The 13,563-nt window shown below is 41.4% G+C and overlaps 1 protein-coding gene across 1 annotated transcript in view; it reads right to left on the reverse strand.

Moving 5' to 3' along the window:
• Positions 1-13,399, reverse strand: part of ARL13B (ADP ribosylation factor like GTPase 13B) — a 54,177-nt gene extending 40,778 nt beyond the window's left edge. The window contains exons 1-4 of the mRNA XM_037378135.1: positions 13,136-13,399; positions 8,296-8,470; positions 6,450-6,520; positions 2,770-3,019 (exon numbers count right to left, since the gene is read on the reverse strand). Coding sequence (XP_037234032.1) covers positions 2,770-3,019; positions 6,450-6,520; positions 8,296-8,354 — 380 coding nt within the window. The 5' untranslated portion in view covers positions 8,355-8,470; positions 13,136-13,399. The remainder of the gene's footprint in view (positions 1-2,769; positions 3,020-6,449; positions 6,521-8,295; positions 8,471-13,135) is intronic.
• Between the last annotated feature and the right edge of the window lie 164 nt (positions 13,400-13,563).

Genomic DNA, 13,563 nt, shown 5'->3' on the forward strand with positions numbered 1-13,563 from the left:
GCAAGCACCACTGGTTTACACAGCATCCCCCATGCAGGAGTGTTCACACAAGCATCCTCATCTGAGAGAGAAAGGTGTTCCTAGGCTAGCCCTTCCTCTGCACACAACAGATACGTTTCTCGGAAGTAAATACGGTCTTGTTAAACAAGAGCTGTACCTTATATACTGGAAAAAAATTCAAGTTTCACTAATGCTCAGGAAGACAGCTGCCTATCTACACACAAGTAAATAACTGAAGTAGTTTTCAGCTATATGTTGGTTAGAAAATGGCAAAAGCAGAAACAAAAATACATAACAAACTGCAGAAGAACTGAGAGAAGCCCAGGAAGACTTGCAGAAAAGAAAGCTTCTTCTTAATATGAGGTACTATCAACTCTAAGTAGATAGTATTAACTACATCTTACATTGACATAAGAATTTGATTGAGCATTCAAAATGATTAACAGCAGAAATTTTGCAGTAAACATTGAAGTAACTTCTCCGTGATGTTTTTAGTTACACAGTTATGCAGAAGAGCAAACAAACTAAACCAGAGCCGACAGAGTTCTAATAGGAAATGTGAAACAGTAAAAGCTATAATCCCTCATCCCCAAAATAACAGGTAGAAAGTAACTTTCTACTAAAAAAAACCAAAAACACCCAAACAAAACCAAAACCTGTCTGGCAATGTCTCTAGTATAAAAATACCAGCCATAGCACATAGACTTGTATTACATCTTGCGTGTGTTTCATGTCAAACACCAAAAAAAAAAATAAAGCCAACAAAAAAACCCCAAATACAAAAATAACCCCAAACAAAACCAGTATTTGCCTACATAATATGAAGATTACATGTTCCTTTCTGATAAAAGGACAAAAAAACCCTCCAAGAAAATAAAATATAAATTTGCATACCTATATAATTGTTGAGGATGCTGACAGAAGAATTGAACCATGAACTGCAAGAACTCTTGCCTTCTGCAACTCAGTTTCCCCATACATAACAGACTGATTAACTACTTAAGCATTTGAGTGTTAAACAAAGCCTACATGAGCAAAGCAAACATAAATTTAGCAGTAACACCAAATGTAAAAGAATTATAGAGGAATTAAAGCAGGTTAATTAACACTGATAATATACAGCTGTGGGCTGGCTTCAGGGGCGCACGTTGGCTGATGTGGATAAGGTGCAGCTGTGGCTGGTTCCTGCTAAGTACTTAAATAGCTCTAAGGACTGTACGAAGAGGAGGACCAGATGGAGAGAGACTGGGAAGAAGCAGAGGGAGGAGAGAGAGTGTGCCCTGGATGTAGGAGAGGCCCTGGGAGAAGCAGGAGGCCTGGATGAGGAGGAGCTGGCTGGAAAAGGAGCCCAGATGAAGAGAGACTCCAGATGCAGCAAAGGCAAGAAGCGGGGTGGACTGGCTGCCAGAGGATGAAGAAACAGCACAAAGAGTAGATGAACTATTGAAACCCTGTGGGGGATCGGTGGCTGTGCCGGGGCAAGGCGTGGGAACTACTTATTGAACTTAACCTGGGATGGGGTGGTAAAAGCCTTGTTGCAGCCGGCCAGTTTTGATAGTGCTATGACAACTGAACAGTAAAAAACCAAAAAGCCAAACGTAACATTTAAAGTAATTTGTACTAAGTCAATAACAGCCAATACCATCAGCACTTTAGGAAGATTGTCTTAAAATGATACTGGGATATGTCCCATGGGCTATGAGAGATATTAAGCTGCACAGTACCAATTCAAATTGAAGCAAGCATCACACTGAATAATACCAGAACTCTTCAGTTCCCAGATTATTCTAATACAGGGTGTTTTGTACCAATCTTATGCCCACGTTGCAAATTCAGCCTACTCTCTTTCCAGGCCATTGAGCCGCCACTTCTCCCTGAATAGTGCTCAGGCTCACTACCCATTACTTTATCTGGGAGGATTAGTAGCAAGAGTAGTCTTCCCCTTTTCTTCTGTCAGCAGGGTGTGTTCTTACCCCTGGCAAAAAGCAGAGTCGCCACAAGCATAGGTATCCTGCAGGATTAGGGTATGCCATAATACAATTGATTAGGATGGAAGAAAAGATGGCAAAAGGAAGAGTGGGACGATGATCCCACTCTACTTTGCTCCACAATGAAGACTGCATCTCAACCTCTTCAGTAATAGATCCTGTTCTTCACTGTGAAGTGAGGTCCATGTACCCATGACAACTCACAGCGCTGTCTTGCTAGCACCATGTGCTATGTGAACAAGCCATTTATTGCTGAAGAGATTACTGGTATTGCAGAATACAGTCAAGCATTTACAATTTAATTAATTGATGTAGGCCTAAACAGTAACAATATTTTTACGTGATATTGCCATGCCAAACTTGCGCAAAGCCTTTAACCTATCATACCATTTTGAGTAATATTAGAATTCTAAAGGGTTGAAACCCCTCAAGTTATTATTTTTTCCAATGCTAAAGAGAAAGAAAAGAAATAAATACCTCTGAGAAGGACTAAGTAAGATCTATCATCAGGTGCTGTTAATGGATTCAATATATCACCATGTACAACTCAGGAGGGAAAGAAAAGGTTTTGTTCACTAGTATGTTACCAAGGTTGGTATAAAAAAATACTTCAGAAGTACTGTAAAATGAATTGTAATACTACTTAGTGCTAAAGTTACAGTAGTATTAGTGTACTTTATACTTACATTTATACTATACATAAATACTTCTTTAGAAGGTGTATCGAAGGTCAACATTTACAAATTTTCAAATTAATAGAACATTTATTAACATTACTTACACTAATACGGGTTTTCCTGATATCTTAGGGCTGTTTAAAACTTCTGTCATGGCTTGTTTTGTTTCTTCCATTCTTGCAATGTCACTGGAATCCACAACAAATATTACACCATAGGACTCAGCATAATAATTTCTCCAGATATTTCGAATTCGTTTGCCACCTCCTAAATCAAAGATGGTGACTTCAAAGCGTCCCTGTTTAAGGTCAATCTTGGAAAACCCAACTGTTGGAGCCACATCTTCAGGAGACTCTGTCAGAGTTCAAAGAAGAAAGCCTTCAGTAAAAAAAAGCATCCTTAGTTATTTAAAGAAGATTTTACATTGTGATTTGTGTAGCAAAATTTGTATTTTAAAAATATGGAGCAAACCTTCCCTGTTAAGTGACACCGTATTTCTAACCATGTTTAACCAATTTTACATTAAGATTTCCCCTCTCCTCCAGTAATTTCAACTCTAATGTACTAGTCTCTCAGCCAGTTACTTTACATTAGTGTAGATAGAAGCTCCACGGGGAAAGAAATAACAACCAAAAAAAAGCCCCAAATGCAAATTTTAAATATTTAACACCACAGTTAAAATGCAGTGGTGTTCAGCATACTGTAGTTTTTACTTTCCCCCTCACCACCAATGCTCCCACCTGAACAGTTATACAGCATTCATACCGTATTAATCCAAGTTTGAGAAGGAAAACAAACAAAACTGTTAATGCATTATGACCTGGGAAGGCTTGTGCTCTGCCAAATTTATTCTTTATCCCTTACAGTTGCCAAAACAGCCTCAAAAGTTCAAACCAAGGGCTGAGATGAAGTGACCAAAATCATGCTCTTCTGAGATCAATTCCCTTTATTCAAGATCAGGTTTTGGCCTTTGTTTGTTTATTTATTTCTAATTTCTGGGTTGTGTTTTATTTTTTGGGGGGGAGGGGTGCTTTTTGTGGTTTTTTTTTATTTGCCGTGCAATATGCTAATAAATGCTTTATATTTAATACTTTTGCTTGCAGTCTCCCTTTCCTGCAGGCAAAGAAAGCCTGTATTTGCCTCACACCACTATGCTGACTTTGTAAGGGTGAGTTATTGGATCTCTGCAACTGCTTTATGTAGCTTGGCAACACGAGGCAGGAGAAACAGGTGTAAAATTCAGCTTGTTAAGAGGGAGAAATGAAGGCATGGTCAAAAGCACTAAGCTCTGAAGAGCAATACAGAAGCAAAATAACTACCAGCCTTCTGTTACTGCATTCCTTTTTTGAGACTCTCACACACAGCCCATACGGGATTCAGAACAGACCCCTTGGCCAGGATAGTGTAAGCCAAGACTCCAAAAAGAGAAGGCTCCAGGTCGCCCATTTGTGAATAATTGCAGCTTCAAGACTCAGATGACTTTATTTTGAAGAACATTTGGCACTGTAAGCCGTACATATGTGCTTTTACAAGATAGAACAATGTGAACGTGAGGGTTGGTTAAGGGTGAAGGTTATTGATGGTGCCAAATATAAGGGGATATTCTGAAACACCTGCTCCTATTGCATAGTGAAGTCTCCAATACTAAAATCTTCAATGTATAAACAGGCTATAGATCGATTCTGGCAAATATGAATTAGTTAAACATGGTTAGCAATATGGTGTCACTTAACAGTAATAGTATGGCGTAGAGGCAAGGTAGATAGCATGGAGAGGGCTGCCTCTTAAGGTGTTGTGCTGTGCAGCATTGGAGCCCTTAGTCCACTGCAAAAAAATTAGCCTGCAGAGGCATTTAACTATCTCGGAAACATTAAGACCAAATGTTCAGAGTGCTTTGGTGTTTAAGTGCCTTGAATTGGCCACTGTGCAACATTGGTGACTGTGCAAAATGCAAAATTGCAACAAAATATGGTTGGGATTCTTGTTTAAATGTCATGAGAATCATAGCGTATTTTTGGCCTAGAGGGTTTTCTTGTTCAGTAGTCTAATAAATAGCTGAAGGAACATTGTAACTGCAAGCAAGTCAGCTGCCTCCATCAGTTGCTTTATGTGAAAGAAAGTATAGGACAAAAGCTGAAGGCTGTAGATTTCATTTTCGTTAATAATTACTTTGAATTAATGCAGTGATACAAAATATTCTGCTTAATGATGTGTTTCACATCTTAGTATACATTAGAGAAATCAATGGACCTGGTGGGTTTTTTTGGTTGGTTGGTTGGTTTTTTTTCTTGTGTGCTTGTGCTGAAGTTGCTTTCAAGTGACCATCCAGTAATGTCTCTACTTCAGTAACCTTTATATCAACATTGTAAGTACATATAATGAGGAAAAGGTTCAAAAGAAGGAAACTCTATGTGTATGTATACAACATAAAGGATGGTTCTAGTGATACATATTTTCTATCATTATTTATCACCAGAAAAGCACTAACAATTTTCTAGGCTCTTCAGTCAGAGGCCACTTGATTTTGGAGGGTACTTTGCACCACCCAGTGATACATGGAAGCAGGATATAATTTGAAATAAAACTTGTGCCTATGAAAACAACAACTCTCTATGGGTCATCCCCCACCTTGTGGGGTTGTCTTTCCAAGTAACTTTTCTCTTGTGTAATAACAAGAGTGTACTTAGTAGTGTGTTGGCAGACTTGGAGACTCTACCTCGACTTTCTGTTTGTGTGTTACGTAAGCTCACGAGCTTGCTAAATTGTGAATAAAGTTATGAATATTCTCTCATTTATATTCCCAAATCTTTGCCCTGAAAACATGATTGCTTCATTATTTAGCCTTCCATTCTGTTTAAAACCCAACTTCATTGCCTTTATCAGCTAAATGTGACAGTTATTTCTAAAAGTACTATTTTTCTGGGGAAAAAGTGGAATAAAGATGAGTATTTCTAAAGGGAACCTCCAGGAAAAGATAGTTCTGACTTGTGTGACTGTGGCTTCTGAATAGTCCTTGCCGTAAAAAACAAATTATTTTTCCCCTTGTCAGGTCTTGTGAAGATTAGAACCTTCAATTAGTCTTTAGGGTTGATAAAACCAGTTTTTGGCTGTGCATCAGCTGGAGGAGACTGCAGTTAAGTCTGCTGGATTTTAGCAAAAGCCAAATATATTTCAGTTCTTAGGACTCTTCAACCTAGGCAAATGGGCATGGTAACCAAAGTCATATTCACAGTGGACTAAAGTCCAATGCTGCACAGCACAACACCTTAAGAGGCAGCCATCTCCATGCTATATCTACCTTGCCTCTACGCCGTACTATTACCTTTGAAAAAGGTGTAGCAGAATGGTAGCAAATTCGTTGAGCTACCACTAACCTGGCCTACATTAGTTCAACACTATGTTAGGCACAGTGGCCACCGAGCAAATGCAGAGCTTGCTCTGCTACTTCTCCTGAGCATAAAGCACGTATTTTTTAAGTCACCCTAGCATGATTTGCGGGATATAAAAAAAAAAATAAAAAATCAGGATCTTTATGTTTCAAAGGTAAGACCCCTTAATTTTTCTCCCACCTGCAGGTATTCACACAATGGGGCCTGTGACATTCTCACTTTGGCAACCACACTTGTGCTACTTTTCATGGTAAAATCACCAAAATTTTCTTTCAACGATACGTGAGGGAGAGAGAAATTAAAGAGATGAAGCAACACTTTTAGATTAAAATGATGGAAAATAGTAATTATCCTCTCTTTCAATGCTGCATTTAGATGATAAATTAATTGCTTACCTCCTTGAATTCCTCGGACTGTAGCAGTTTTACCAGCATTATCAAGACCCACCATTATTAGTGTCACCTTCCTCCATAAGGAGAAAAAAAAAAAAGAAAAAAAAGATATTTCAAATCTTTTTTTTTTCTTCTAGCTAGACTTCACTTATTTTATTTAGTTTTTTAATACATGCATAGCAAATCTACCACAAAGTAGTAAAAATAATAGGTATCAAAACACCAAGTAGCAGCTTTGTTACAATTGTGTATCTGGTGTTCAATCTGTCAAACCATCTGATGAGACAGAACAACAGAAACAAGGTATGACATGAGAAATCTAATATTGTGCTGTAAGTTCCACATGAGAATGATTTGGTTTTCAACTCTTATTTGCCTGCTGAAATCTAATTTCAAGGTACCATAAATTTTATCATTGGGGTTTTTTTATGATGTGGTCATGGTCTCTTTTAACAATTTCTGTATTTTCATTTCCGTTCTGCTGTACCTTTAGCATCCCTCTGCCTCAAAGTAGTGCATATACTAGAAATTTATTTCCACCTGAACCAGTGCATCAGAACACTATAAAGTATACAACACTTGTGTAGACAACATCAGATGCTGTAAATAAGCAGCACTGGTACTCATTGTGCCTTTGTTTCAAGCAGGAGCTATCTAGACTGCAAATGTGTAAACCAGTGGTGTTGAGTATGTACAATATATTAGCAATCTGATATACAGGTTAAAATTTATACCAGGATAGGATTTTAAGCAAGGCAATAGGAAAAAAAAATAAATATATTTGTATACTTCAGTTGTTCCTCCTATTCACAGTGTCAGAGCAGTCAAAGGAATGTGCTCAAACTGATGCCCCTTTAAGTGAAGGAATACTAAAACCATTGTCATTTCCCAGTCTTAAAACTAATAGCATCATACATAAAGTATGATTTATGCAAGTTCTTTCAGAAGAGCCAAAAACCTCTGAGCAAATAACCTAAAAATGAACAGTAGGATCACAGTAAATTATAATTTAATAGGAAGCCAAAATCAGAACACCCATAAACATATATAAATTCACAATTGTCTATAATACATTGGTGGTGTCAGGAAGCTATTCAATCCACTGTATTTTTTTTGAACAGCAGCACCTTCTGTAAAACCTTAACTATGTAGCATTGAAGAAAAGAGCAAATCAACCTACATGAGTGTGAAGTAGAAAGAAGTGTGGTGTACCCTTTATTTCCCTTCCTCATAGTCTCCAAATACTTTGAAACAAACTATGCACTATCTGTGCACCTCTGCTAACTGGAGGGAAAGGGATGCAAGATGTCAAAGTAAAAGTAACAGAAACAAACAAGAACAGCAGAATTCCATAAACCAGCATAAATCACCATGCTACCCACAAAACGTAGTATTACAATACTTGGGTAACAGTAAGAAAACTAATATTACACTGGGGCTACAGTCTACTCTTGACAACAAAGTGGTTTGAATACATTACACTTCAGAATCTCAAAACACAGAAACTAGATAAGACAAAAGTTTTACATAACCATGTAAAAACTTTGCATAACCATGCCAGCATAACCTCATAATGTTCAACTTGAGAAACAGTATGCAAAGGACAATATTTTGAACTTTATGCTTTCCTGAAGTCAGAAACAAAGTACCTGAATTAGAGATGATTATCACTTCATTTTTAGGTTCAGACAATGTATTTTTCTCAAGAGAAAAAAAATGATGAATTTTGTCTCAGCATTAAAAAATATGAAACTGTTATATAACAAATAAAGTAAAACATAGGTGAGAGGACATGAAATGCAGCTTGGGAAGGTCAGCAGAGGAACACAAAATACTTCCACATGTTTACCTGACAGGTTCCTGCCACCGTTTTAACCAGCTGCAGCAATTTGCCATTAGACTGAACATCCCTCTTCAATAGCCATCCAGAGCCGCGAAAGATACAGAAACAATGTGGACAGGCCAGAACAACCCAAGACGACTGGGAGAGAGACTGCAGAGGCCCAGACGTTGTCTTGCCACTGCTACAAAGGAGAAAGAAAAAAAACAAAAAAGAAATGCATAGTTAGCTCCTACATGTAACAAAAGCAAGTCATTTCCCTAGCAGCAGCCTGTCTATCCAGTGTGTCATACTCAGTTAGCCCCACAACAGTCTCATTATGTCTTTCACTTTCCCATCCTCTCACGCTTCATCTGCCCTCATTTTACATATCTAGGCAGCAACAACACAGTACTTACACAAAATAATAATGCAAGACCACTGCACATAAGGAAACTAGCAAGTTAGAGCAGTAAAACACATCAAGTTATGAAATTCCAGTGCTTGCCTTGCTAATGCACCCCACAGCTCTGCTGACTGACAGAAAATAAGGACGAATTTCAAGCATTAGTAAAGCTTGTAAAAACATAACAGGATAAAACATTAAAAGCAAACAATGTCCTATCTGTTATGTATATTCATTTAACTGTCAATTTCTTTTACACAAAAAGATCCCATAGCAAGGAAACTGGGTTCTCTAGTGAGCACTCTCAGGAACTTAAAATATCTAGTAATTGTCACCAAATTAATAGAAGTATCAAGTACTTCCACCATTTCACAATCCCACCTTCTATTCTTCAAGCAGGAGAAGAAACAGAGACTATTCCTCTTTCTGATGTTGCTGTGAAACAGACAACAGAGAAAAACTGTGATCACGTGCATGCTTGTTTCTTTGTATGCACACTTGGCTATGAGACAGCAAAGCTTACACAAACCATGCAGTCAAGTGCACCAAGATGCAAAAGCTTTAAAATTCCCTTTGTTGTTCAGCTACAATAATCATACCACAAACAACAGCAGTTGTCCAGGTAAAGGCCTTTCACTGGCAAACTTTGGGCAATTTTACTGCACGAGTTCAAACCTACAACCTCCCTGGTGGGATGATGTGCTGAGTTACTTTATTCACAGCACCCCGTATGGTCCTGTGCTTTGTATTTTTGGCTAAAACACTGCTGATGACACACAAATATTCTGGTTATTACTGGAGAGTGCTTGCACAACATGGAGGCTTTCTCTCTGCCCCATGCAGCCAGTAGGCTGGGCTGGGCAAGAGGTTGGGAGGGGACACAGCCAAGCCAGCCAGCCCCAACTGATGGGAGGGATATTCCATACCATGTGATGCCATGCTTAGCAAAAAATAGCTCAGGGAAAAGAGGAGGAAGGCAGAATGTTCATAATTATTGCGTTTGTCTTCCCAAGCAGCCATTAAACTGCTGAGGCTCCACTTTCCAGAAAGCAGCTGAATGTCTGCCCACTGATGGGAACTAGCAATTAATTCCTCTTTTTGTTCTGCTTGAGCATGCAGCTTTTACCTTCCCCATTAAACTGCCATTATCTCTATCCACGAATCTTCTCATCTTTCTTCTATCTTCTCCCCATCCCATGGGAGAGGGGAGTGAGCAAGTCACTGGGTGCACGTGTAGCTGTTGGGCATGGTCAGCCCACCAGTTCTTCTCAGTGCCAACGTGGGGCTAAAGGTAATGACATGTGTGAGTTGTTAATTGGCAGGCTCCTGCACTGGTCACTGAGCTTGCTTACTTTACTGCATATTGGAGTCCAGCACTTGTTAGTAGCTGGAAAAGGCTGTTTAGATTACTCCTCCCTCGGGAAATGGCAAAACCATTTGTAGGATTATGTTTGCTCAGGTGCACTTGGTGGGTAACATGGAAGGATGGGGAAATCCAGTGTGTATCTCAAGGAGATTTAAACTTGGTGGAAAATAACCCATGATTTGAGTTGCATGGTACAGGAACTGTACAGCATGGACCACTTGAACCAAAGGAGGATGAGCCTTGTGAAGAAGCAAGGCAAGCATGGCGATGGTTCAACCCAAGTTGGTCTTGGCACCCAGCAGTCCAACATGCCACTTCCCCTGCCCTGAGTGGTCACCTCCAGAGATGGGGCCCAAGTCACCAGCAGTTCTTATTCACAGAAGGGGTGGGGGGTGGCTATGGAATAGGGGAATAAATCCACGCATGTGTCATGGGACAGGGGATGGTGGTTAATGACACACCGATCTCTCCTCCAGAGATGATCACAACCCTTGCAGAAGGAATGTGCACTGTCACCTCAGCTCATAGGCTCATATCATCTTAGCACCCATTTTGATCAACAGCTTAAGCTAAAAAACCCAACTGGATTCACATCAGAGCAGCTGAGAGGTAGAGATATTCCCTCCTGCTAACTAGCCACCATGAGCAGATTGATTGAAAGGGTAAATAATTCAAATTAACACTTTCAACTACCATAGCAAGTTTTCTGAAGCTTGTTCCTCTAAAACTCATTTTTTAAACAAAGAAATTCCTTTCATATTTTAAACGATAACTAACCTCAAACTAAGGTAACTTCGGATTATGCAGAAAACAAAATAATTAAGGATTATAACAACTTTCCAAAGTTTTGATTTTCCCCACCTGGACCAGCAGAAGTGGGAACAAAATTGAGGAACTATCCCTAGGAAACTACGATGGTTTGAAGAATTTATACAGGTAGGAACTGAGAACTTCTCCTGATCTTATGAAGCTGCTGTATTCAGGGATGCCTTTGTGTGGATCTGCCACCATTCAATGCCAGAAATGCTTCTTCCAGAGCAGAGATAACAGATATTCTTTAAATATTTATCTTGTGTTACACAAGAGCACCTGAAAGTAGCTTCTCCATAGGACAGTTTAGTGTATGAAGAACCAAGAAGTTCCTAAAAAGGACAGCAAAATGATTACAACTATTACAAGTATTAAAACCAGGCTCCAAAGAATCCAAAAAAATCCTCAAAACACCCCACATGCAGCAGAGTATGGTGCCTCAACCCACAAGCAAGTACCAACAAAGCTAACTTTGAGAACACTGCTACACAAGTCTTCAGCTAGCTCTGCTGAAAAGCAAAACACAGCAGCACAACAAACAAGGCACTGACAAAACCGCAACTTTTTCAGTGCCTGAACATCATCACAGAACAATTCCCATCCCATATTATACACATCGTCTAGGTTTGCAAATTGTCACAGAATTGCTCTAAAGCACAGATGTGGCTCACAGCTTTTAAATGGGATTCATGAGATGAAAAAAACTTGTTAGAGAGTGAAAGCAGAGGATGACTATGTCATAGCCGAGAAATCTTGTTTAAATGCAAAACCCTAAAGGGGGGGGTGGGGGGTGGGCATGAGGTTACAAATAAGATAAAACATTTCCAAAACATACCACGATAGGAGGAAGGGGCATTCAACACTGCTGAGAAAATTATGGTGGAGAGGCAAATCACATCATGTTATGCTATTTTGAATATACTTGATCTCTGAAATAAGTATGGAACATACTACCTGTACTTTATATGCTGCATTAACAACGCTGAGAAGCTGTTCCAGATGTATGTCAGCTTAAACTCTTTATGCTTGTTGAGGCAAAGCAAAACCAACATACCCACAAACTCAGAAATATGTAAATCCATGTAGTCAAACCGATATACCATTCAGGTAGCAGGTCAGCACAAGTGTCAAGGACTAAAGAGTGTCAAAGATCCCCTTTTTAGTTATGAGAACAGAAAAAGCATACTACAGAGACTAAGAAAAACATGATAGGTAACAGCATTAACTCCTGACACTCTAGATTAAGATCACGAGCTACTTAGCAGCCTGTATGTTACATGATCCAAAGTACTGGGTACCAGCAAGTCCAACAACCAAGACACCTGACGAATAAGGTTATCTACTTCCATGTCGAAGCACAAAACAAGCACCTTCTACACATTTCACTTTCAGTTTATAATGTTCTGCCTTTGGTAGAGGCTTTTACGCTAGATTTTTTCATTCATATCAAGCTCTCACTTTCTTCAAAACATAATTAAAGAAACCATTCAAAGCTGACCCTCCTCAAGGTTTATTTAACCTCCTACTGTGATATTCCTTGGCTGACTTGAGTTTTAATTTAAAATCACGGTCTTTTAGTTGTATTGCATTATATTTCGAACAGCAAACCAAGCTTCTGAGCAGAGAAGGCGGCATATTCAGCAAAAATCTGAACACCATCCTCTCTGCCACAATTGCAGTGTATAAACAGGTGCATGAACAGCAAGCAAGAACTGTAACATCTTAAAAGACTGAAGCATACAAGTATTCGTGAGACACAGGTCTAGAACCATCAGCTCTTCTATGAAGAAGTTTCTACAAGACTAGAAACTCAAGGGACTTTCCACGCTTTTCCAGCCACGTTCCTCCTGGCGTTTCCAAAACAGAAGCAGCCCTAAAACGCAGGCTTCGGAGCAGGTACGTTTCCTTTGCTCGCCTCTTCTACTGCGGAATATATTTTTCGCTTCATACAAATCAACAGGCAGGCCGCCCGGCACCCACCGCCCGCGGCTGCCGCTGCGGCCCGACACCGACGTTTGATGCAGCGCAGGACGCTGGGCCCCAGCCCGGCGGGGCCGCCCCCCACCTCACCGGCCAGCCCGCCCGGGGGACGCCCCCGCCGCGCCGGCAGCCCGCCCTCCCCGCGGGCACAAGTACCTGAAGAAGCCTCGAGCCCCAGCACCGACCCACCGCTGCCCGCCTCGCCCCTCTGCCCTGGAAACACCACAGGCCCCGGCGGGGCCGGCCCGGGCCGCGCAGCCAGCCGCCTCACAGCGCCAGCCGCCGCCTGCCCGCCCAGCGGCACTTACCGGGCGCTCAGCGGACGCGGCGAGGCCGCGCAGGCCGAGGGCTAACGGCTGCCCGCCCGCGCCCCCGGGGGCTCGGTGCCGCGGGGCCCGTCCCCGCCAGGGCGGCCAGCGGGCCCGGCGTTCCGGCGGCGGGGGGAGGGGGCGGGCGCGTAACTCCGCTCGGCTCCGCCGCGCCGGACCCGACGCGGCAAGTCCCCGGGGGTCACGTGACCGCTCACGCGCAGCCGCTCATTGGCGGAGGCCGGGATCTCCGGGGCTGTTGAGACGCGTAACCAGGCTGGTAACCCCTGGTTACCGATAGCAGGAAGCGGGAAGGTACAAACTTATGGGGCTGGCAGCGGAGCCGACGGCAGGCGACGCTAACGCTCGGGCGGCGGGGAGCGAGTAGGCGGGCCCGCGGCTAGCCAATAGGAGCGGCCGGTTGCCTC

The sequence above is a fragment of the Falco rusticolus genome, chromosome 2, assembly GCF_015220075.1.
Source record: "Falco rusticolus isolate bFalRus1 chromosome 2, bFalRus1.pri, whole genome shotgun sequence".
NCBI classification, from domain to species: Eukaryota; Metazoa; Chordata; class Aves; order Falconiformes; family Falconidae; genus Falco; species Falco rusticolus.